Here is a 24160-nt window from a genome sequence, read left to right on the forward strand (position 1 = left end):
CCAGTTTTCCAGTGAACCATCTAAAATCTGAAATCAACTTTTCAAAACTTTATTGAACTATTGCAAGCCAATCAGCCTTCATGAGTCAATTTTCAACTTTTATTCTGGATTTCAAACATTCAGTGTGGATTGACAGTCTGTTACTGTCTGGCCCATTTTTCTTCCTGCTGTTGGAGGTGGAAATGAAGATTGTCTGGTTTCCATGACTTGCAGCTGATATATAATGACAGATTTTATGGGCCATCATAAAATCTCATGATACTGTCACTCTTTCAATCTTCCAAATGGGCCACAGTACAATCAAGACATCTCTGATCAGCTGCTTGTTACTTCAAAGCCTGCCTATATGAAGGCTTATTCATGATGAGAATTCTGCAAGTTCTACAGAATCATAACTGCATTCAGCATTTACTGTATCCAACATAAACCACTTTGAATCTCTCCAAAACCTGTTCTAGCATCAAAACAACTATCAAGGCTACATATGATATCCAATGTGATCGTGACCATGGTTAACAATCCTTCCTTATCCTGTCTTCTGTTGTGATGAAGTTGACAACATTGTCCATTTCCAAACCCTCCCTTTCATTATTCTACAAACTGCACTCATGTGACTTCATTCTTATTGATTCTTTTAAGGTGAGAGAATCAGCTGTGGTGTCTTCTTACATCATCGCAGTTACCTCTGATGTCCATCAGGCCTCTATCTTGGCCCCCTCCTGCTTCTCACCTACATGCTGCCCCTCAGACACATTATCTGCAAACCTAACACCAGGTTCCATGTAGACACCGAACTCCCAAGCTGTCATTTCTCACGATCTCTACATTATCTCGAAGTTGTCAGACTGCTTGTCTGACATTAGATGCTGAATAAGCAGAAAATTCCTTTAATTAAATGTTAGGTAGAATAAAGCCATGATCTTTGATCTACACCACAAACTCCACTTCTCAGCCATTGACTCCATCTATCTCCATGATAACTGATAAGATTAGTTCAGAGTATTCACAAATGTAGTGACATATTTGACCCCAACGTGAGCTTCTGGATGTAAAGATAGGGGAGACAGTGTTGTGGTGATGTCATTGGACTAATAATTCAGAACCCCAAGCTATTGTTCTGGAACATGAATTAGATTGCCAGATTGTAAAACTTGAATTGAATTAAAAGTTGTTCCAATGGTGACCAAAGTAGATCACTGGAAAACTCATCAAGATCACCAATGTTCTTTGGGGAAGTAAATTTGCCATCTTTAACGAGTCTGGACTACAGGAGTCGCCAGACCCACGACAGTGTGGTTGACTCATAACTATCCTCTGGGCAATAAATATTGGCATAACCAGTGAAACCCACATTCCATGATGAACTTAAAAAAAATCACCCAATCCATCCATTTTCACCCCCAAAAATATTGCCTTTGATCCTCTATGACCTTAAGCTCATCAAAATCTCTGATACTCACCAACCGACTCATAACAAGTCCATACATGACTGCACTGGTTATGCCTCAATTTTTCTAACACAGCAGCTCTTTGAGATTCTGTAATCCTAACCTCTTAGGACACAAGAACATAAGAAGAATATGAACACCAAGGCCATTCAGCCTCTCAATCTTGACACACCATTCAACAAGATGATGGCTGCTCTACACCAGGCCTCAGCTTCTCTTTTGTGTCTGCTTAATGTAGCCAACAACTCCCTGCTATTCCAAAAGTCTGTCTTCCCCTACTTTAAATATTTTCAGTGATTGAGCATTCATAACTCTCTGCTGTAAAGATTCCCAGACATTCACTGTCCTTTTGGGGAAGAAGTTCCTTTCCATCTCATTTTAAAACCAGTGCCTCACTTATTCTGTAGTTATATCCACTAGTTTGAGATTCCCCCACTGTTCGAAACACTTCCTCAAAATTTACCCTGTCAAGCACCTTCAGAATCTTGGATGTTTCAATAAGTTCACCCTTAATTCTTCTAGACTTTAATGAATTAAGGCTGAAACTGTTCAGCTGTTTTTGATCAACCTTTGTTTCACATAATTTCAATGTTCCATCAGTGCCATCCAACTTTCATTTGTTAGAACCATAAGCCATGGAATTTTCACCCTAAAACTCTGTGGTCCAGACTGTTTCCATTGGAAGCTGGATTCTTGAGTCTAGGAGAGTCCCAATTCAATAGATGTACAAACAAAGCCCATACTCATGATATTTACTCGAATATCAGGTTGTAAGTTTACTTGCTGAGCTGGTAAATTTGTTCTCAGCTGCTTTGTCACTATGCTAGGTAACATCATAAATGAACCTCTGGTGAAGCACTGTCCCATTTTCTATTTGTGCGTCTTGGTCTGTTGTGGTTGGTAACATAATTTTCGGTTCTTTTTCTGAGAGATTGTTAAATTGGGTCCAAATCTATGTGTTTGTTGGTGGAGTTCTGTTTTGAATGTCAGGCCTCTAGGAATTCCTGTGTGTGTGTTTGTTTAGCTTGTCCCAGGATGGATGCATTGTCCCAGTCAAACTGGTGTCCCTCATTGTCTATGTGTTAGGATACTAGTGATAGTTGGTCATATTTTTTGGTTGCTAGTTGGTGCTCATGTATCCTGGTAGCTGGTTTCCTGCCTGTCTGTCAGATGTAGTATCTGTTGCAGTCCTTGCAGAGTATTTAGTATATGACGTTCATTCTACTGGTTGTTGGTATAAGGTCCTTTGGATTCATCAAGAGCTGTTTCAGTATGGTGGTAGATTTGTGGGCTACCGTGATGCCTAGGGGTCAGCATGTCTTAGTTGTCATCTCTGAAATGCCTTTAATGTATGGCAGTGTAGCCAGAGTCTCTAGGCCTGTTGTATCTTCTTGTTTAGGTTTGTTGTGTAAGAATCGATGGACTATGCTTATTGGGTACCTGTTGTGCTTGAATACATTGTATAGATGTTTTTTTTTGGCTTCTTGTAGCTCCTGGGTGCTGCAGTGTGTTGTGGCTTGTTTAAATGATGTCCCGATGCAGCTCCATTTGTTGGTATTAAAGGATGTTTACCAACCTCTCAGAGAAAAAAACAGAAGTGGTATCACCCACCACAACAGACCAAGACATATAAATAGAAAACGAGACGGTACACCAGCGGAGGCTCACTGATGATGTTACCTGGCATGGTGTCTGAGAAAAAATCTTCTAGCTCAGTGGGCAAACTTACAACCTGAGCTACAAATTTTCTCAAAATTTGCTTCAGAAGTGGTCATAAATCCAGCAACTGCTGAGGCAGGCTTGTTGAAAGGCTTGCCCTATTTCTCCAGAGCTGCAGCCCAGCTTTATAGAAGGTTGCAGGACCTTGAATTCTCACACCTCAGTTGCCCACCCTCCCTGAACATGCTGTCCCACATCCCCATGTCCTTCATACCCCCATGGCAGCCCATGCTATCTCACAACCCATTCCACCTGAAAACCCATCATACCCCCAGGGAACCACTTCATCCTCTCTGCCACCTTAAATCTGCTGCCAAGCTCATGCCTGCTCAGATCCTATGATACCTGACCATGCCAAGCAAAAAATGTCCCAAAGGGAATTCCCACGAGTCTCAGATTGTGGGATTGCGGTTCCTGAGGTACCAGGACTGGGTGCCAATGCAAAACTCCTGTCCACGTAGCGGTGTGCTCAATTGAGAGTCACCACACACGTGAGCTGCCTGAGGAGCATGGTTGCTGTAAAGGCCGGGCAGCACAGTTTTGAATCTTCAGGATTCGGCATTGGCTGTGAGTATTGCATCAACGTCCAATGCACAGCTTCTACTGGCAACATCTAGCCCCACTCCTGCACCACCCAGCACTCCCTCACTGCTGGTTACCCCAGCAACCGAGACTGGGGGAGCATTGCCACTGTCCGAGCTCCTTTTGGACAAGGTGATAAACCCAATTCCCATCTGTCCTTGTAGAGGAAAATTAAAAGGTCCCGAGGCACAATTCTAAAGCCAGAGCCGAGGAGTTCACTTCAACGTCCTGACCTTGCTTTGGACAATGTGAGTTATTTATCAGATCAATACCTCATTGCTGCTTCTGGTGTGCTGTGTTTCTGAAATCATGCCTGTGCCCACAGTTCAATTATGGCTGTGTTCATCATCAATATCACCATGGCAACCACCATGACGCACACTGGCAGTAGAGATCATGTTGCAGGTGACTGACATCAGCATGGGCTGCCATTTTAGATTAGATTAGATTACTTACAGTGTGGAAACAGGCCCTTTGGCCCAACAAGTCCACACCGATCCGCCGAAGCGCAACCCACCCATACCCCTACGTTTACCCCTTACCTAACACTACGGGCAATTTAGCATGGCCAATTCACCTAACCCGCACATCTTTGGACTGTGGGAGGAAACCAGAGCACCCGGAGGAAACCCACGCAGACACGGGGAGAACGTGCAAGCTCCACACAGTCAGTCGCCTGAGTCGGGTATTGAACCCGGGTCTCAGGTGCTGTGAGACAGCAGTGCTAACCACCGTGCCACCGTGCCGCCCATCTATGACATCAGGAATGCATACTTCCTTCAGTTGGCACCTATGGGAGATGCCAAGGTTGTAACGTGCTATGTCAATGTAAGTCTTCATTTTAGTTCATTTAGATGAAGCCCAATACTTAATTTTAGGACAGCCTTGGGCCCACTCAGTTGGTTCATAGTATAACCACGTAGCAAGATCACAAAGTGAGCACTCCATGAATTCTGAGTGCTGCAACTCTTTCTGTAGTTTTATCTGGTTTCTAACATTCTGTGTACGGACCTGCCATCATGAGATGAATGATACCTTATTGATTCTGTGTGCCCAAGAAATGAACTATGCCACATTTACTGTCTGCTGCCATTAGATCATTTATTCCATATTTACAATTCACTTCTCCAAAAAATGAAATATCTGTCTTCATAATGTCCACAGTTAGACAACAAATTATTCTATTTTTACTACCTGTCAAAGATAACACATGATTCCATATTCACAGCCCACTACAGGCTTGACAATGAACAATTTCCTATTTGCAACAGATCACTGTTAACTAACAGTGAATTTTAAATGGATTGAATGGCCTCACACTGTTTCTATATCTTACAGTCTTACAGTAAATGCTGGAGAAACCCAGCAGGTCAGGCAGCATCTGTGGGGAGAGAACCACATATGCAGCTTAGGTGGGTTGACCATGCTAAGCTGCCCATCATGTCCAGGGATATGTAGGTCATGTGGATTAGCCATGGGAAATGTAGAATTACAGGAATAGGGTAAGGGAGCAAGTCTTGGTGGGATGCTCTTCAGAGAGTCATTGTGGACTTGTTGGGCCGAATGGCCTGTTTCCACATGGTTGGGATTCTGTGGATTTCTGGCTGAGGACCTTTGGTCAGAACTGAGAAGAAAAGGTTTTGAGAGGTGCAGCAGGTCTCAGGTCTCTACAGCAGCAGAGAAAAGTGAAGGACAGGTGAGGAAAATAGAAAAAAGGGAGATTCGGTGATTGGGTGGAAGGCAGGAGAATAAGGCCTGGATTCTTAGCTCCTACCGTGTACAGGGACAGAAATAGCAAGCACAGAATATAACAGCATTGTTTATGCCCAACTCCATCACACCCTCACGGACAGTTTCCCTGCATGGGGATGTGGTAAGAGCAATGTGCGTTCTGCCCATCACCTGTGGCCAGTCGACTGAGGCCGATAGGGATTTTCCATTCGGTCCTCAGCCTCCTGGACGCACTGAGGGCTAGTTCAGCTGCCTGGAATGTGGCCCTGGGCTGGCTCTGATACCTTTTTGGGCATTGTACCGCCATGTGTCGGAGAGGTTCACCCACTTCTCCCCCTCCCCCAGTCCCAATCACCACCATCCCTTCAGTGACACTGAGGTCACGTCTTTGTGTTGGTGTTCAACAATGTTGGAGAGCTGGCACCTCCAATGGGCAGCACCCCTTACCTTCACTTACCTGCCATAATGTATTAGATTAGAGTGGTGCTGGAAAAGCACAGCAGGTCAGGCAGCATCCGAGGAGCAGGAAAATGGATGTTTCGGGCAAAAGCCCTTCATCAGAAATCCTGTGCTTTTCCAGCACCAATCTAATCTAGACTCTGATTGCCAGCATCTGTAGTCCTCACTTTTGCCATGGTGTACTGCCATTTGTTTCAAGCCAGATGGCTTCAGATTGACCAAAAATCTCCAGTGCCTCTCCACCGTCCCAGGCCTGCCCTTGTGGCTGTGAATTGGCAAATCCAAGGAAAAGTACATTTCACCGCATGTTGTGAATCAGAGTCAGATTTAGCAAGACCAGCCTGTGTTTGTGTTGGGGGAGGGGTTACTGAGGAATTATATTCCACTCAACATTTTGCCAAAAGTGCAAGCCAGATAAAGAGATCAAACTGAAGGAGGATAAAGCAGAGCAGAACTCAATTGGCACAAACTGGCAGAACTTCAAGTATCATCAGCTGCACATAAAACAAAGGACAGAATACATCAGTAATGTCTGCAGCAGTGCACTGTGAAAATAATCTCCGCCTCTGTGAGCCGAGCATCACTGTCAAACTCCCACACACTGCTGAGGGATAACAGCCCCACAGCAAATCTTGTTAATAAATCAGCTGGCATAAGCATAAATTACATGTGTGTATGTATGTGTGTGCATTTGGAGTCTGATTCTGTATTAATGTTTGATAGCTGCTATAACCACAAACCTGTTAGTTACCTCTGTCCATTTCTCTCAGAAAGAGTAGGCTTTTGTAAATTTTGGATCATATGCAGATACTGAGGACAATTACAAAACTGGGCTTGATGTGTTGGGATTGTAGCACCAGCCTCTACATTGGACCTCCACATCCAGTTGTCTGCAAACAGACATCTGGGTCAGAAGGTTGTGAGCACTCAATTCTAGGCTGACACTCTGGTGCATTACTGAGGGAGTACTGAGCTGTCAGATGTGCCAGTTAATTGAGGCCTCTTCTGCCCCTTCAGATGGGCATCATAGATTCCATGGCATTGCTTAAAAGAATTGTTATCCCTGGTGTCCGGACCAATGCGTATCTGTCAACCAGAATCACAGATCAGTTAGCCAGTTTCACCTTGCTCTCTGCTGGAGCATATCATGTGCAAAACTTGCTGCTTCATTTCTTACGCAGCAACAACTGCATTTCCAAGGAGGTAATTAATTAGCTGTAAAGGGCTTTGTGCACATCCTGAGTTCATAAAGCTGCTATAGAAATGAAAGTCTTACTTTCCTTTTTGTGAAGTAAAATTTTGTGTTTCTGTCCAGATATAACTGGATCAGTTGCCTGTTAGAGAAAACTCACCACGTCCCCAACAGAAATTGGTTTTGACAGTGTCCATTGTGGGTGGCTAATCATTGATGAGAAAGTGAGGACTGCAGATGCTGGAGATCAGAGCTGAAAATGTGTTGCTGGAAAACCGCAGCAGGTCAGGCAGCATCCAAGGAGCAGGAGAATCGACATTTTAGGCATGAGCTTTTCCAGCAACACATTTTCCAGCAACACATTTTCAGGCTAATCATTGATGTCAGTTTTATGTCCAGATGGAAAGATAAACATCTCTCGCAATATCTCTGCAAAACCTTCATAAAAATGGACCTTGATTATTGCACCAATGCTATAATTGCTTTTTTTTCTTTTAAAAAGTAGTACAAAATAGACATGGAAATTTCTCTTCAAGTTAGTTTTTATTAGATTCTGTTTTAATTGGATTTTATTTTAATTAAATGGGTTTGGATGAAGAAACCCCTTTGGCAAGTTTTGATCTCTCCCTTCCAGATGATATGCACAATAATATGTAAAGCAAAGGTTAAGCAATCAGACATACACTATGCCTAACAGCTATGTGTATTCAGAATATGCCATTTAGTCTCTAGGACTCCAAGTCCTAGCTTGGAAATCAACCTCTCATTACTATCTGTGTCCCATTGAGCTATAAGTGTCTTCTCTGTATACAAAAACCTGTCAATTAAAGGGGTCTGCTGATTGCCAGGGGAAAAGAAGCCTTATTGACATCCAGGAGAGAGAAGATTGATCCAATTGTTGGTGCTTCCTGGATGCTATGACTAAAACTGAGAGCATCTTTGGAAAGAGAAACGAAGGTGATATTTCAGATTGCTGAAATTTCATCAGGTTGCATGTTCATTTCAGCACCTCCTTCTACATCAGATCAGGACTGTGAGTGCAAACAACAGCGTACCTCTTCAACTGGTCAGATGGTAGAATTTTCATTGAGACAGCATTAGGTTCACACGTCTGTTAGCTGGGCACTGCAGGACGTCTCGAACTACAAGCTACCAGACTTTCAATAGGAGGTGCACTGAGATGCCACAGTTGTAAAGAAGAATTGCACATACACATGAAAGGATCACAGTCAGCTGCTAATTTGGCACCATGTTGCAGCTTGTGCCCTTTTCCATTTGTGCAAATGTGTTGATTGGCATGCAGGGCTTCCTACCAGTGTTACTTAAAAGGATCATCAACTATTTACAAGGATGTTGCCAGGGTTGGAGGGTTTGAGCTATAGAGAGAGGCTGAACAGGCTATGGCTGTTTTCCCTGGAGTATCGGAGGCTGAGGGGTGACCTTATAGAGGTTTACAAAATTATGAGGGGCATGGATAGCGTAAATAGGCAAAATCTTTTCCCAGGGATGGGGGGATGAGGGGGTTGGGATCCAGAACTAGGGGGCATATGTTTAGGGTGAGAGGGGAAAGATATAAAGGACACTTAAGGGCAACGTTTTCAAACAGAGGGTGGTACGTGTATGGAATGAGATGCCAGAGGAAGTGGTGGAGGCTGGTACAATTGCAACATTTCAGAGGCATTTGGATGGGTATACGAATAAGAAGGGTTTGGAGGGATATGGGCCGGGTGCTCGCAGATGGGACTCGATGGGGTTGGGTTATCTGGTCGGCATGGACGGGTTGGACCGAAGGGTCTGTTTCCATGCTGCACGTCTCTATGACTGTGACTCTACTTGTAAATTGGCTGATGAACTATTTCTTCTGGCTGTTGCTGCAATTCTTCCTGCTTTGGCTGCTTTTTCATGTGTATTTGCAGTCTCAGTGATCTTCAGGGAATACTCTGGTTGGGTCAGAAGTACACTTTTAGTAATATAAATGTTTGTGCACAAACAAGATGCTTCCAAAAACTGCTTCTTCCCAGGTAACATTGAGTTTTGTCGGAAGAACAACAAAGGCCATTCAGAGCAGGATAAGCAGCTAGAAAAAGGAAGAGGTGGAGGTGAAAGGGGAGAAGAGCTTTCAACAGTGCACTTTTCCAAAATGTGCAGCACTGCCCCCTCTATAGATCTAAAGAATGTAGACAAACCTTCCCCGACTCACTTTAATTAGTGCTGCCTCCTGTTCTATGTCTCTTTCTCGTACTAGAAAGAAGGAGGTGTGCCAGTGAAAGTTTTGTGATAGCTTTCAATGATCATGGTGGACAAACTGTTAATCTGTATAAATAGTCAGATGTGGGTGTGACACTGGACTCTGTTCTCTCTTTGAGGGTGTGATAAACTGTGTCTAATGTAATTTATGAGCCCTTGATTGGTGTTGTGAGTGGGTGGGTTGAGGTGTTGGTGGGTAAATTGTGTTTAATTAGGCAGTGGATGAAGTTAGATATGGCACTACTTACTTTGGCAAGCCCTGAGAGATCATTAAATTTCTTCCTGCACTGCAGCAGATTCTTCGAGCCATACTCCAGCAGCAACATCTGCCACTATCACTTGCCACTGTTTTCCAAGCAAGTGTCTGGAGACCTTCCTTCCAATTTGAGGATACAAGACGTCTTTATTTCCATCACTTCCATAAAAGCACCTAGTCCTGCATCCGAAAAACCTTGATGCATACATTTTACCATCGTCAATTATTTAGGAATCTTCCACAGCAAGGAACTGGAATTACAGAATTGTTACATTGCAGAGTTAATGTTTCAAGTCCAGTGTGCCTCTTGTTCAGAACTAAAGGTCTCAGAGCCCTTCTTATTCTAGACATCTTCTCGTGTACCACTTTGAAATCACGTGAGGTGACTTTGTCCAGTTAAATCTGACCTCTATGTAATCCCAGTCCTACAACACTGCATGGCTAATCCTGAACTGCCCTCTGAAGCAGCCTAATAAGCCCATTCCAGAAGAAGAGCCATTAAAACAACTTGGAGAATAAAGTCCACATTCTGAAAATGCATTTTGAGTCAACATCCCCTTTAGACCGCAGTGAATCACGAATACCTCATCGATCTCTCACACAGTTTCCCATGGCATGTGCATATATTGCTGTATCTTTTGCCAGTTATCATGAAACGCAGCGTTAGTAGTGCTATGGACAGCATGAAATGTGTGTATCTGTATATTTAAAAAAAGCACTTTTTGTGACATCCTGAAGCACGTTACATCCAATGAAGTATTTTACCAAGTATAACCTGTGTTGTAATGTAGGAAGTGCAAAAGTCAACTTGTAAGTCCCACAAACGGCAATGTGATGACATGTGGACAATTTGTGTTTTTTTATGTCATTGAATGAGTGATAAACATTGGCCAAAGCACCAGCATCAATTCCCCCGTGCTCTTTTGTAGTGTAGGTTTCTTGGTAGTATAGATGTCCAGGTACACAGATCCTTGAAAGTTGCCACCCAGGTTGACAGGGTTGTTAAGAAGGTAAAAACAATGACTGCAGATGCTGGAAACCAGAGTCTAGAATAGAGTGGTGCTGGAAAAGCACAGCAGTTCAGGCAGCATCCAAGGAGCAGTAAAATCGATGTTTCGGGCAAAAGCCCTTCATCAGGAATACAGGCAGAGAGCCTGAAGGGTGGAGAGACAAGTGAGAGGAGGGTGGGGGAGGGGAGAAAGTAGCATAGAGTACAATAGGTAAGTGGGGGAGGGGATGAAGGTGATAGGTCAGGGGAAGGGTGGAGTGGATAGGTGGAAAAGAAGATAGGCCAGTAGGACAAGTCATGGGGACAGTGCTGAGCTGAAAGTTTGGGACTGGGGTGAGGTGGGGGAAGGGGAAATGAGGAAACTGTTGAAGTCCACATTGATGCCCTGGGGTTGAAGTGTTACGAGGCGGAAGATGAGGCGTTCTTCCTCCAGGCGTCTGGTGGTGAGGGAACGACGGTGAAGGAGGCCCAGGACTTCCATGTCCTCGGCAGAGTGGGAGGGGGAGTTGAAATGTTGGGCCACAGGGCGGTGTGGTTGATTGGTGCGGATGTCCCAGAGATGTTCCTTAAAGCGCTGTGCTTGGAGGCGTCCAGTCTCCCCAATATAGAAGAGACCGCATCGGGAGCAACGGATACACTAAATGATATTGTTGGATGTGCAGGTAAAACTTTGATGGATGTGGAAGGCTCCTTTAGGGCCTTGGATGGAGATGAGGGAGGAGGTGTGGGCGCAGGTTTTGCAATTCCTGCGGTGGCAGGGGAAGGTGCCAGGACGGGAGGGTGGGCTGTAGGGGGGCGTGGACCTGACCAGGTAGTCACGGAGGGAATGGTTTTCATGGAAGGCGGAAAGGGTTGGAGAGGGAAATATATCCCTGGTGGTGGGGCCTGTTTGGAGGTGGCAGAAATGCCAGCAGATGATTTGGTTTATGTGAAGGTTTGTAGGGTGGAAGGTGAGCACCAGGGGCGTTCTATCCTTGTTACGATTGGAGGGGTGGGTCTGAGGGCGGAGGTGCGGGATGTGGACAAGATGCATTGAAGGGCATCTTTAACCACGTGGGAAGGGAAATTGCGGTCTCTAAAGAAGGAGGCCATCTGGTGTGTTCTGTGGTGGAACTGGTCCTCCTGGGAGCAGATACAGCAGAGGTGGAGGAATTGGGAATACGGGATGGCATTTTTGAAGGAGGTAAGGTGGGAAGAGGTGTAATCCAGGTAGCTATGGGAGTCAGTGGGGTTGTAAAAGATGTCGGTGTCAAGTTGATCGTTATTAATGAAGATGGAGAGGTCCAGGAATGGGAGGGAGGTGTCAGAGATGGTCCAGATGAATTTAAGGTCAGGGTGGAATGTGTTGGTGAAGTTGATGAATTGCTCAACCTCCTCGCGGGAGCATGAGGTGGCGCCAATGTAGTCATCAATGTAGCGGAGGAAGAGGTGGGGAGTGGTGCAGGTGTAACTACAGAACAAAGAGACAGACATAGCTGGGGCCCATACGGGTGCCCATGGCTACCCCTTTGGTCTGGAGGAAGTGGGAGGATTCGAAGGAGAAATTGTTAAGGGTGAGGACCAGTTCGGCCAAACGAATGGGCGTGTTGGTGGAAGGGTACTGTTGAGGACCTCGGGAGAGGAAGAAACGGAGGGCTTGGAGGCCTTGGTAATGGCGGATTGAGGTGTAGAGTGATTGGATATCCACGGTGAAGATGAGGCATTGGGGGCCGGGGAAACGGAAGTCTTGGAGGAGGCGGAGGGTGTGGGTGGTGTCTCGAATGTATGTGGGGAGTTCCTGGACTAGGGGGTATAGGACAGTGTCGAGGTAGGTAGAGATGAGTTCAGTGGGGCAGGAGCATGCTGAGACAATGGGTCAGCCAGGGTGGTCAGGCTTGTGGGTTTTGGGAAGGAGATAGAACCGAGCAGTGCGGGGTTCCCGGACTATAAGGTTGGAAGCTGTGGGTGGGAGATCCCCTGAGGTGATGAGGTTCTGTGCGGTCGGGGAGATGATGGTTTGGTGATGAGTTGTTAAGAAGGCATACAGTGTTTTGACCTTTATTAATAGAGGGATCGAGTTCCGGAACCATGAGGTTATGCTACAGCTGTACAAAACTCTGGTGCGGCCGCACTTGGAGTATTGTGTACAGTTCTGGTCACCGCATTATATGAAGGATGTGGAAGCTTTGGAAAGGGTGCAGAGGAGATTTACTAGGATGTTGCTTAGTTTGGAGGGAAGGTCTTATGAGGAAAGGCTGAGGGACTTGAAGCTGTTTTCGTTAGAGAGAAGAAGGTTGAAAGGTGACTTAATAGAGACATATAAGATAATCAGAGGGTTAGATAGGGTGGACTGGGAGAGCCTTTTTCCAAGTATGTTGACAGCGAGCATGAGGGGGCATAGCTTTAAACTGAGGGGTGATAGATATAAGACAGATGTCAGAGGTAGTTTCTTTACTCAGAGAGTAGTAACGGTATGGAATGCTTTGCCTGCAATGGTAGTAGATTCGCCAACTTTAAGTACATGAAAGTCGTCATTGGACAAGCATATGGACGTACATGGAATACTGTAGGTTAGATAGGCTTCAGATTGGTATGACAGGTCGGTGCAACATCGAGGGCCAAAGGGCCTGTACTTGCTGTAATGTTCTATGTTCTATGTTCTTTTACAAGTCAATGCTGTAAGATCTACATCCACTTAAGCAAGCAGATCAGGCCTTAATTTAACATCTCATTTGAAAGGCAGCACCACCAAAGGTGCAATGCTCCCCAACCCAATGCTGCTGTGGAGTATCAGCCTGAGCTTTGTTGTAATCACAGGGTTTTGAACCGAGAAGCTTATGATTCAGAGGCGAGAATGCGATATGACTGCAGTGCAGGAAAGGTTCAACAATTAAATTGATATAAACTGGAAGGATTAGACATACAGTTGAATATTAATTTCTGAAGAATGTCTGAGCAGATAGGCAATTAACTTTCACTGGTGACAAAGTCATTTGTTTAGCAAGTCACAAAAGAACAGGCAATGTGCACTGACCCTGTCTCCTTCTGACTGAGTGCAGGGAGATGTCAGACCAACAGTCCTGCCTAAACCTTGAGCCCTTTGCAGATGGAGTCATTTGTTTCCATTTAGATTTATGTTGCTTGTTCTAAATAATTGAATGGAAGGTCAGTTGAGTTTTATTTCTAATGCATTGCAGCATTGCTTTGTTTACTAGAGACAGCCCCTGTGGAAATGCCACCGAATAAATATTAATGAGATTATTATTGGTCATGCCTAGGATACTTTTACATTAGCACATTGCTCCTATATTTTCATAAATGGGATATCACGGAGGATATTGTGGATTGCAAATCGAATGTTTTCCCAGGTCCCTCTCTCCCCATTATAATGGGGACGTTAGCAAGTAACAGTGGATGGCCCAGTGATTAACCCTGCTGCCTTACAGTGACAGGGACCTGGCTTTGGTTCCAGCCTTGCGTGACTGACTGTGTGGAGTTTGCACGTTCTACCTATGTCTGTGTGAGTTTCCTCTCGGTACTCCGGTTTCCTCCCGCAGTCCAAAGATGTGCAGGTTAGGTGGACTGGGCACACTGAATTGCCCAGAGTAAAACTCCCCAAGGTAACTCTCCTGGTCAGTAATTGCAACCCACACTGTCCTGCAGGCTCGGCGACTGTCACTGGACTTTGCTCCTGGTTCATCACTATTTATCAGCTTTATTGAACTGCTGCTCATGATCCAACGTTGACAAAGCCAGCTCAGATCCCACAGTTTAGAATCGAGGGTCAGTTACTGCATTCCGTAGCTACCCAAAATGGGTGAGCCCAAATTTTGGCCTGTACTCTGTGTTGTATTTTTGCCAGCGAGTGTGTGGCGCAGTAAAGATCAATAATGACAGTGACAAGATCTCACTGTTTTTGATGTCTGCGAGAGTAAGTGCTAGAGATAGGGGGCACTGGTGGCCTGATATTACCATCACTAGACTAATAATCCAGACTTAGCTCATGTTCTGGCAACATTGGTTTGAATTCTACCATAGCAGATGGTGCAATTTGAATTTAATTTTAAAAAAAGAAATGAAAAGCTAGCCTCATGGTGTCTATCTAACCACAGCCAGTTGTAGTAAAAGCCTCATCCAGTTCATTCATTTCATATAAAATAATCAGAGGGTTAGGTAGGGTGGACAGTAAAAGCTTTTGTCCTTGGATGGTGATGGCTAGCACGAGGGAACATAGCTTTACATTGAGGGGTGATAGATAAAGGATAGATGTCGGAGGTAGCTTCTTTTCTCAGAGAGTAGTAGGAACGTGGAATGCACTGCCTGCAACAGTTGTAGACTCACCAACTTTAAGGGCATTTAAATGGTCATTGGATAAATTTATGGCTAAAAATGGAATAGTGCAGGTTAGATGGGCTTCAGGTGTGTTCCACAGGTCAGCACAAATGTACTGTGCTGGAATATTCTATGTTCTATGTATTAGAGGGCAGGAATTTGGCTTTGGTCTGATTTAAGCATGACTCCAGATCTAAAACAATATTGAAGACACTTAACTGTCCTCTGGGCAATAAAGACTGTCAAAACCAGTGACACCCACATCCCATAAATGACTTAAAAAGAATAATCTTGTCTCTTTATGTGTCAATGTATTTTAAATTGGAGTATCTTATCCCTTTTATCAGAATGACTATAGGTTCAGTGGATATACGATTAATTAGATCATTTGCTATTGATCTGCACCGAGTTAAATTACTAATGAAAGTAATGATTAAGACAAGGATATATTTCCAGACAAATATCCTTGGCTGAGATTTCTGTGTTTAAAGTGGTCAAGGAAATAGTGACAACATAGTTTAAAAAAATCCACTGATTCCTCCAGCCAGCTGGCCCTCACAGCATGGCGTTTTAACTCCCACATTATATACCCTCCCCACAACATCTTAGCTCTAACCTTTCTTCGTTGTTCGTATCCTGTATCCTACATTGTGTTGGTACATTCTAGGTAATTGGGAGGGCACGCAGTTTATTGGGGAACATTGCTCTCCACCCTACTCAGAAATCAAGCTAAATCCCAGATAATGCCAAAAAAAACCCTGAGGGAAAATTAGGATCACAAGAGGAATAGAGTTGGTAAATTTTTTCCCAGTTGCCTTTGGCAATTGAAACTGTGTCATCAAGTGTGTTGTTTTATGTCACAAAATCTACATTATAATTGTGAGCAAAGTGCTGTGCATTTGACAATAAAGTCTGTTCTGATCTTTCTTCCAGATGGATACCCAAAAGAGGAGATGGTCTACAAGTGGAGGAAGAATTCAGTGAAAACAGGCAATGAGAAATCCTGGCGACTCTATCAGTTTGATTTCTTGGGCTTGAGAAACACAACGAAAATCATTGAAACAACTGCAGGTATTGGACCGAAGTTCTTGTTAGTTTTCAAAGCTCAATGTTTAAATGTCTTATTCTCCTCAAACACTGAGGCTCCCAATTGAGTGTTAAGGTGAAGAAGTGTTATTTAAGTGCACTGTCAATCAATTGAGACAAGCGTTGAAGGAAGCAACGTAGTGGCAAGATGCAATGAAGCATATAATGAAACTGGATTGCATTTTGTGAGCACAGTTTTCCTTGCTGAAAATGGAGTCAATATTACCAGTCACTCAGTCCAGGGTTGATTGGATTGGTTATTTTAATAAGTCATTGGACTGATCAGGTTAACAGAAAAGTGGCAAATGCAATTTATTCCTGAGACGTGACGTAATTCATGTGAGTAGTACGTCAAGGCAATGGCAATAAATGAGGTGGTGCTGAGAAGAACAGTAAAAGTTTGGAAGATTCAGGCCAGTGACTACAGTTCGGGAAATAACTGCTCTGGCTGTGAAGCACTTTTAAGTGTAGAAGATGCAGGAAATGAATATTCTGTTTCACCACATCTTTCAAAAAATTCCTATCCACTAAAAATGTTAAATCTCAAAGATTCCAGTTTTGTTTCCAGCTCTCAGATTTATTCTTCCTTTTTCTTGTCAAGCCTGGTCCCAATCTCAGCGATCACCTCCTGCTCACCTATTCTGTCAGTCTCAGTCAGTCATTACTCAATGTGACTTGCTATATCATGCAACTGTCTACTAAAGTCTCCTTTCATGTGGCAGGTCCCAGAAATTGTGTGACACTCATTTTGCAGCCTTCCTCATCCGTGACAATTCTGCTGTTTTTCACATCGTTAGGCTCCTAGGTCCTTTTGATTCTGTCAGCTCCTAAGACTCTGCTGGCTCCTGGACCTTCTCATTCAATCCTTCACTTCTCTTTCTCTGTCACATCTCTGATCCACGTGACTTATAGAGTCAAAGAGTCATAGAGATGTACAGCACAGAAACAGACCCTTCGGTCCAACCCATCCATGCCAACCAGATATCCCAACCCAATCTAGTTCCACCTGCCAGCACCCGGCCCATATCCCTCCAAACCCTTCCTGTTCATATACCCATCCAGATGCTTTTTAAATGTTGCAGCTGATTGGTCAACATTCTATAAATGATGACGACAGCAAGTGGATGACTGTTGGGATGCAGTGAATCGACTGTCAAGTCTGGTCTCTACTTACTCTGAATAGACAGTGATGAATTTATATGTATGTGTTGATAGCTCCTTAAAAATAACATTCTTCTGATTAAACACAAAGCTAGCCCATCTGCCATCTCTGTTTGCAGTCATAAGAAAAGCAGGTGAAAGCCTTTCCTTTAAAGCACATTGAATATTGTAGAAATGTTCCCCGGCCTCACCTTCCTGGAATGGTCAAACTTTTCATTTAGAAGTTAAAGAGAAATCCAACTGTAGCTGTCTAACGATGCAAACATTTGAACATTGCAATCCTAAAAAGCGAGCAGAGATTAACACGATACACTGAGGGTTGGGAAAGGAGTCATTATCGTTCAGGACAAATGGAAATGGAAGGAGTGTTCTTATTCACTCATGGGGTGTAGGCATTATGGGCTGGCACATCATTTATTGCCCATCCCTAGTTACCCTGAGAAGGTGGCAGTGAGCTGCCTTCTTGAACCATTACAGTCCACGTGCTGGAGGTACACCTATAACACCATTAATGGGGGAATCCCAGGATTTTGACCCAATGAGTGGAGTCACGGCAAACACCAGGAACTGCAATAAAGTCACCCAACAGATGCTGGAGCTTTGAAACAAAGACAGAAATTCAGCAGGCCTGGCAGCAACTGCAGAAGGAAAGCAGATTTAATGTTTTAGGTTCAATGGCCCTTCTTCAGAACCCTGCAATATTGGGTGATTGACAGCAGTGCTTAGAGAAATCCTCTAGCTGCTAAGGATCCCAGAGTAGTAGGCCATCGAAGGTGGTCATTCAGCCCTATTACGCCAATCATTGGATGAGCTATCCAAATAGTTCCACTCCCCCATTTTATCCCTGCAGCCCTGCATTTCAGAGTATTTATATCACTTCCTTTTTAAAGATACTGTTGAATCTGCTTCCAATAGCCTTTCCGCCAGTGCAAACCCGAAAGAACAACTTTTCTCTGTGAAGACAAAAGTCTCCTCATCTACCCTATGTTTTTTTTCCCCATAAATTACATTACATTTGTATCCTCTGAATACTATCAGTGGAACACAACTTTTACATCTTTCCATAATCTCCTGTGCTTTAGAAGAAAGAAAGGAAGAGAAAGCGGGGGGGGGGGGGGGAGCAAAAATGTATGTGCATTTATGAACTGTTCTTCTCACTCCCATCTCATTACAACATTTAAGCTGATATACCTGATGATCCACATATTTAAAATTAAAATGGAAGACATTCATTGATTTATGTTGAAGTTGACAGTACTTCTATCAATCTGCACGAGAGCACCAGAGTCTTGAATCGGCAACCCCTACTATCATAACTCACCATGCTTTCAGACAGCAAAGCCTTAAAATCTAGGCAAAAGTGAGGACTGCAAATGCTGGCGATCAGAGTCTAGATCAGAGTGCTGCTGGAAAAGCACAGCAGGTCAGGCAGCATCCGAGGAGCAGGAAAATCGACGTTTAGGGCAATAGCCCTTCATTCCTGATCTGGTGATCCCTCCCTAAACCTCTCTTCATCCTTCTGTCCTCCTTCAATCTTACTCTTTGACCAAACTTGTTGTAATATATGGCTCTCTATCAAAATATGATTGATAATTTCTGTTGTAAACAGTGTGGAAATGTTGTACTTCACCAGAAGTGCTCTGTAAATGCACATTATTGCATTATAATATGGGGTGATTTGGTCACCGTGTGTTTCTTATTTCACATGTATGCTCTTAGATATTACGGGCTGGATAAATATCTTTTTGTCACTGTCTGAATGCAGAACGAATATCTGCCACTTAGAGAATAACACTGTGATAAATACAATAACTGTGACTGATTAAACTGCTGTAACCTTTCTTTCAAATTGTTCTTGCAATGACCTGACTGCTTCCACGAAGGGAAATCAGATGCAGTCAATCTGTCCAAGTTTTGCAGACAGCGTTACCTGGCACCTAGCATTTAGTAAAAAAAAAGCTCTTACGAGGGCAGTGATATGTCACAGGAGACATTTGCAAAATGTTACCTGGAAGGCATGTCACAGACAGAACTCCCTGGCTGTGTTAGAGCGTGGAAATTGCTCAAGTTTCTTCCTGTGCTGTTGCTATAGCCTGCCAAATTGGATAGGCCCAAGGTGATTTGAACTGGCTTATGTCATGTTAGCAGGGTTCATTGAGCATTGTGAAATGCACTCTGTAAGATCTTCCTTGAGAAAGTGGTGTCGAATAACTTACCTTAAGCCCAGAAGGCAATTTGAGAAAACTTGTAACAACTTAATTCATACGTACTGTGCATTTAATAAGAGCACACATTATTTTCGAGCATTTAATTTTCAGGTGTGATATAAAACCGAGGTGAAATCTGTCCTCTCAAGTGGACTTTAAAGATTGCAAGGAAATATTTTGAAGAATAGCAAGAAAGTTAACCCATGAACATCATAAAAAAGAGATTATCTTGTCATTATTGTCTAGCGGTGTGCACATTGGCTGTCACATTTCCTCCCTTGCAGCAGCAACATTTCATAGAGCAGTTCATTGGCTGTAAAGGGGTTTGGAATGCCCTGTGAACATGAAAAGTACAGCTGAAATGTGTGTTATTTTAATTTACCGATAACTGTAGATGGTCCTGCAGAGTGTTAGGACGGGCTACCGTCCCCATGTTCGTTTGAAGGAGAGAAACACTGGATCTGATTCAAAATATAAGCTGTTTTAATGAGAGAGAGCCTTACACAAATACAGTGAGGTTTTCAGCTCACTGGAGAAAGCGCCTTCTAACTATATTTCTCTTTGTCTAGCTCTTTTAGCCCCTTGCATCTCAATGCTACATCCTTATTTGGTAAGATACGGTATACTCATATGGCATTGGTCCCGAGCTGATAACATTCTGTTACCTCAGTTTGAGCTACGTGCAATTTAACACGGTTCCAATGTCCTGTTATCTTTTCACCCTCCCTGGGGCCTCTTTATGCCATCAGCTTTTCAGTCTGCTCCTGGTGTAACATAATGGTCTACTGCTGCCTAGTTTAGCTAACAATTTCCAGACTTGCTAATACTACCTTACGTGAGCACTACCTAACAATAAAGTTTCTTAACACAACCTAACCTTAATAATGCTTCCTAACAAGAGTAAAGGGCAAAAATTCCGTTGGCATTGTACGGGCCCAAATTTTGAAATTGTTAATACTCTAAGGTTGATGTGGAGGTGCCAGTGTTGGACCGAGGTGGACAAGGGTAAAAATCACACAACACCAGGTTATAATCCTGTTGCACTATAACCTGGTGTCGTGTCACTTTTAACTCTAATTTTGGGCACTCCAATCAGTGCTAGCATCACATCCCAGGGAGAGCGATTCATTCAGGAGGGGTTTTTTTTCTCTCCAGTCTATTGCTGGCTGGATCCTCAAATGAAAAATTGATTCATTGCCATATGGAATCTGTGACTATCACAGATTCAGCTGAGGAAGGTACCTGAGACAGCTTTCTGCAAACCGAAACTCAAGCTGCTGACAGCGGAGTGAAAGTTTGCAACTAATTTCCCGGTTGGGCTGAACTTCCTGGTACCTGCCACCTTTTGCATCTGCATCACATGAAGACTCAGGAAGAAGCCAGCTCGCCAGAGTTAATGTCCTCGTTTCTTAATTACTTGTGCGAGCAAAACATGCTTTCTGATTTCCAACTGCATGGACAAGACATGCAGCAAGTAAGATTAGATTAGATTACTTACAGATTCCACACTGACCCTCAACCCACCCATGCCCCTACATTTACCTCTTACCTAACACTACGGGCAATTTAACATGGCCAATTCACCTGACCCGCACATCTTTGGACTGTGGGAGGAAACCAGAGCACCCGGAGGAAACCCACGCAGACACAGGGACAATGTGCAAACTCCACACAACCAGTCACCTGAGGCGGGAATTGAACCCAGGTCTCTGGCACTGTGAGGCAGCAGTGCTAACCATTGTGCCACTGTGCCACCCGCTGGAGTTTGGAGTTAGTAGCTGCTGCTTTCAAAATCGAGGGCTTTGGACCAAGTGTACAGGGAGAGCACTTCTGAGGAAGGGTCACTGAACCCAAACTGTTAACTCTGATTTCTCTCCACAGATGCTGCCAGACTTGCTAAGCTTTTTCAGCAAGTTATGTTCTTGTTTCTGATCTCCAGCAGTTGTTCCGGTTTTTATTTGGAGAGGGAGAAACTATTCCCACTCACAAAAGGGTCAGGAACCATAGGGCACAGTTTTGCAAAAGCAGCAATTGTGCTGTGACAGAAAGCTTGTTTAGGCAGACAGTAGTGAAGATTCGGGATGCAATGCCTTGAAGTATGGTGAAGGTTTGTTCAAAAGAGGCATTCAAAAGGGCATTGAATGATTATTTAAGTTGAAACACTGCTCAAGGTTTACCGGCATAGAGATTAGCAATGAATTCAAATATTCAGAGAGCCTCTGCAGACATGATGGACCAAATGACCTCTTTCTGCATTGTAACAATTCAATAATTCTGCTTTATTTGATTCATTATAGTCACATGTATCTAGGTTTTGAATTGAATTGAATTTATCGTCACGTGTACTGAGGCGTTGTGAAAAGCTTTGTCTTGTGAGCAATACAGGCAGATCACATAGTTAAGTAGCATAGATAGTAAATAATAGGTAAACAGCGGCAAAAACATAAACACAGGTTCAGCCGAATGTTAAGAGTTTCTGAGTCCATTCAGTATTCTAACAACAGGAGGGTAGAAACTGTTGCAAAACCAGTTGGTGCATGTGTTCAAGCTTCTGTACCTTCCCCCGATGGTAGAGATTGTAGAAAAGCATTGCCAAGGTGGGATGGATCTTTGAGAATGCTGGCAACCTTTCCTTGACAGTGGGCCTGGTAGACGGACTCTATAGATGGGAGGTTGGCCTTTGTGATTGTTCAGGCCGAGTTCACCACTCTCTGTAACTATTTCTGATCTTGAATGGTACAGTTGCCATATCAGGTAGTAATACATCCAGACAGAATGCTCTCAATGGCACACCTATAAAAGTTGACACTGTCATGCCAAATTTCCTCAGCTGCCGAAGGAAGAGGAGACATTGTTGGGCCTTTGTAACCAGTGCATCCACATGAAGAGTCCAAGAAAGCTTGTTGTGGATGACCACACTTAGGAGCTTGACACTGTCCACTCATTTCACTTCTGTGCTGTTAATGTGTAGGGGCATGAGTAACATCCTGCCGAAAGTCAATAATGAATTCCTTGGTTTTGCTGGCATTGAGAGCTAAGTTGTTCTCAGTGCACCATTTTTCCAGGTCTTCCACCTCCTGTCTGTAGGCCGTTTCATCTCAGATTCAACCAACTACAGTGGTGTCATCAGCGAACTTGTAAGTGGCATTAGTCTGGTATTTGGTGACACAGTCATGAGTATACAGTGAGTACAGTAGGGCTGAGTACACACCCCTGGGGGGCTCCAGTGTTGAGTATTCGTGAGGGTGAAATATTGTCCCCAATCTTCACTGATTGTGGCCTGTAGGTCAGGAAACTGAAGATCCAGTTGCAAAGAGTGGGGCTTAGTCTGAGATAACTAAGTTTAGTAATCAGTCTCGAGGGGATAATAGTGTTGAAGGCTGAACTGTAGTCAATGAGTAGGATTCTTACATAGCTGTTCTCGGTGTCAAGATGTTTCAGGGAGGAGTGAAGGGCAAGTGATATGGCATCTGAATTGGATATGTTGTCCAATATACAGATTGGAGTGGGTCAAGAGGAGTGGGGAGGCTGGAGTTGATTAATGCCATGACCAACCTTTCAAAGCACTTCATGACCACCGAAGCTAGGGCCACTGGGCAGTAATCATTGAGACATGCTGCATGAGCCTTCTTAAGCACAGGGATGATGTTGGCCCTCTTAAAACAGGCAGGGATAGTGGTCTACTGCAGGGAGAGGTTGCAGATACAGTGTCCAGAGGTACAGTGTAAAGTTTTGTTTTGCCTGCAGTACAGGCAGATCGTAACATTCAAAGACACAAAGATCATAGGGTGTTTGAATTGTCTTTTAAATGTTGTTGTTTACCTGCCTCGACACCTCTGGCAGCTTGTTCCACATACGTACCATCCTCTCTGTGAAAAAGTTGCCCCTTTGACACCTTATAAATCATGCCCCTTGCACTTCAAACCAATGCCCTCCTAATTTGGGGAAAAGACATTGGCAATTCACCTTACCTAGACCACTTATGCTTTTATAAACTTGTATAAGGTCACCCATTCAACCTCCTAAACTCCAGGGGGAGATAGAATGTACTTACCAATCCAACCTCTCCTTATAACTTAAACCTTTAAGTCTTGGTAACATCCTTATAAATCTTTTGAACAGAGCGAAGAATGCGAAGTTACCCCTGCAAAGAAGGTGTACGAACATAAGATCAACATTAGATTTGAAATTTGAGAGGTCCGTTCAGAAGTCTAACAACAGCAGGAAAGACCCTGTTCTTGAACCTGTTGGCTCATGTGTTTAAGCTGTCTCTCAGCTGGCAATGTCAGTATTTGCCAGCTTCAAGTGTTCTTTGAATGAGCACCATATTGAGAGTGTTACCTCAGTTGTAAGGCACTGATCTTACTGAAGAGTTTAGACAGGATCATAGACTGTTAAGGCAAAAAATTAAAAACTGTACACCTGTTGTCTGAGTCCCTAAATGGAAATGCAGCCTGTCTTTTCCACTTAACTAGATGCCAGGGTTTATCTCAATGGAGGGTGTGCTTCAGTCAGTTCAGTGATAGATGTGCTGACGATAGGCATTGAAAGATGATGGTGCGTCAGTCTGTACAATTTATTCACTGCTCCTGGCCTCTAAACTCCATCCTTGCCCACCAACTTCCCTTGATACACTCTGTCAAAACCAATACAGGCCTGGTCCTCTTTTTATACTACCAATTGTGACCACTGAGGTGAGCAATCAGTGTCAGCTTAAGGTCCTCATCACCTTACCTCTAGTATTGACCTGGC

At 43.8% G+C, this 24160-nt stretch overlaps 1 protein-coding gene across 2 annotated transcripts in view; it reads left to right on the forward strand.

The window, feature by feature from the left end:
• LOC132816854 (gamma-aminobutyric acid receptor subunit gamma-3) overlaps nucleotides 1-24160 on the forward strand; it is a 605764-nt gene that overhangs the window by 345033 nt on the left and 236571 nt on the right. For both annotated transcript variants that reach the window (XM_060826837.1, XM_060826836.1), the window contains exon 6: nucleotides 15888-16025. In XM_060826837.1, coding sequence (XP_060682820.1) covers nucleotides 15888-16025 — 138 coding nt within the window. The remainder of the gene's footprint in view (nucleotides 1-15887; nucleotides 16026-24160) is intronic.

Source organism: Hemiscyllium ocellatum, chromosome 6, assembly GCF_020745735.1.
Source record: "Hemiscyllium ocellatum isolate sHemOce1 chromosome 6, sHemOce1.pat.X.cur, whole genome shotgun sequence".
NCBI lineage: Eukaryota > Metazoa > Chordata > Chondrichthyes > Orectolobiformes > Hemiscylliidae > Hemiscyllium > Hemiscyllium ocellatum.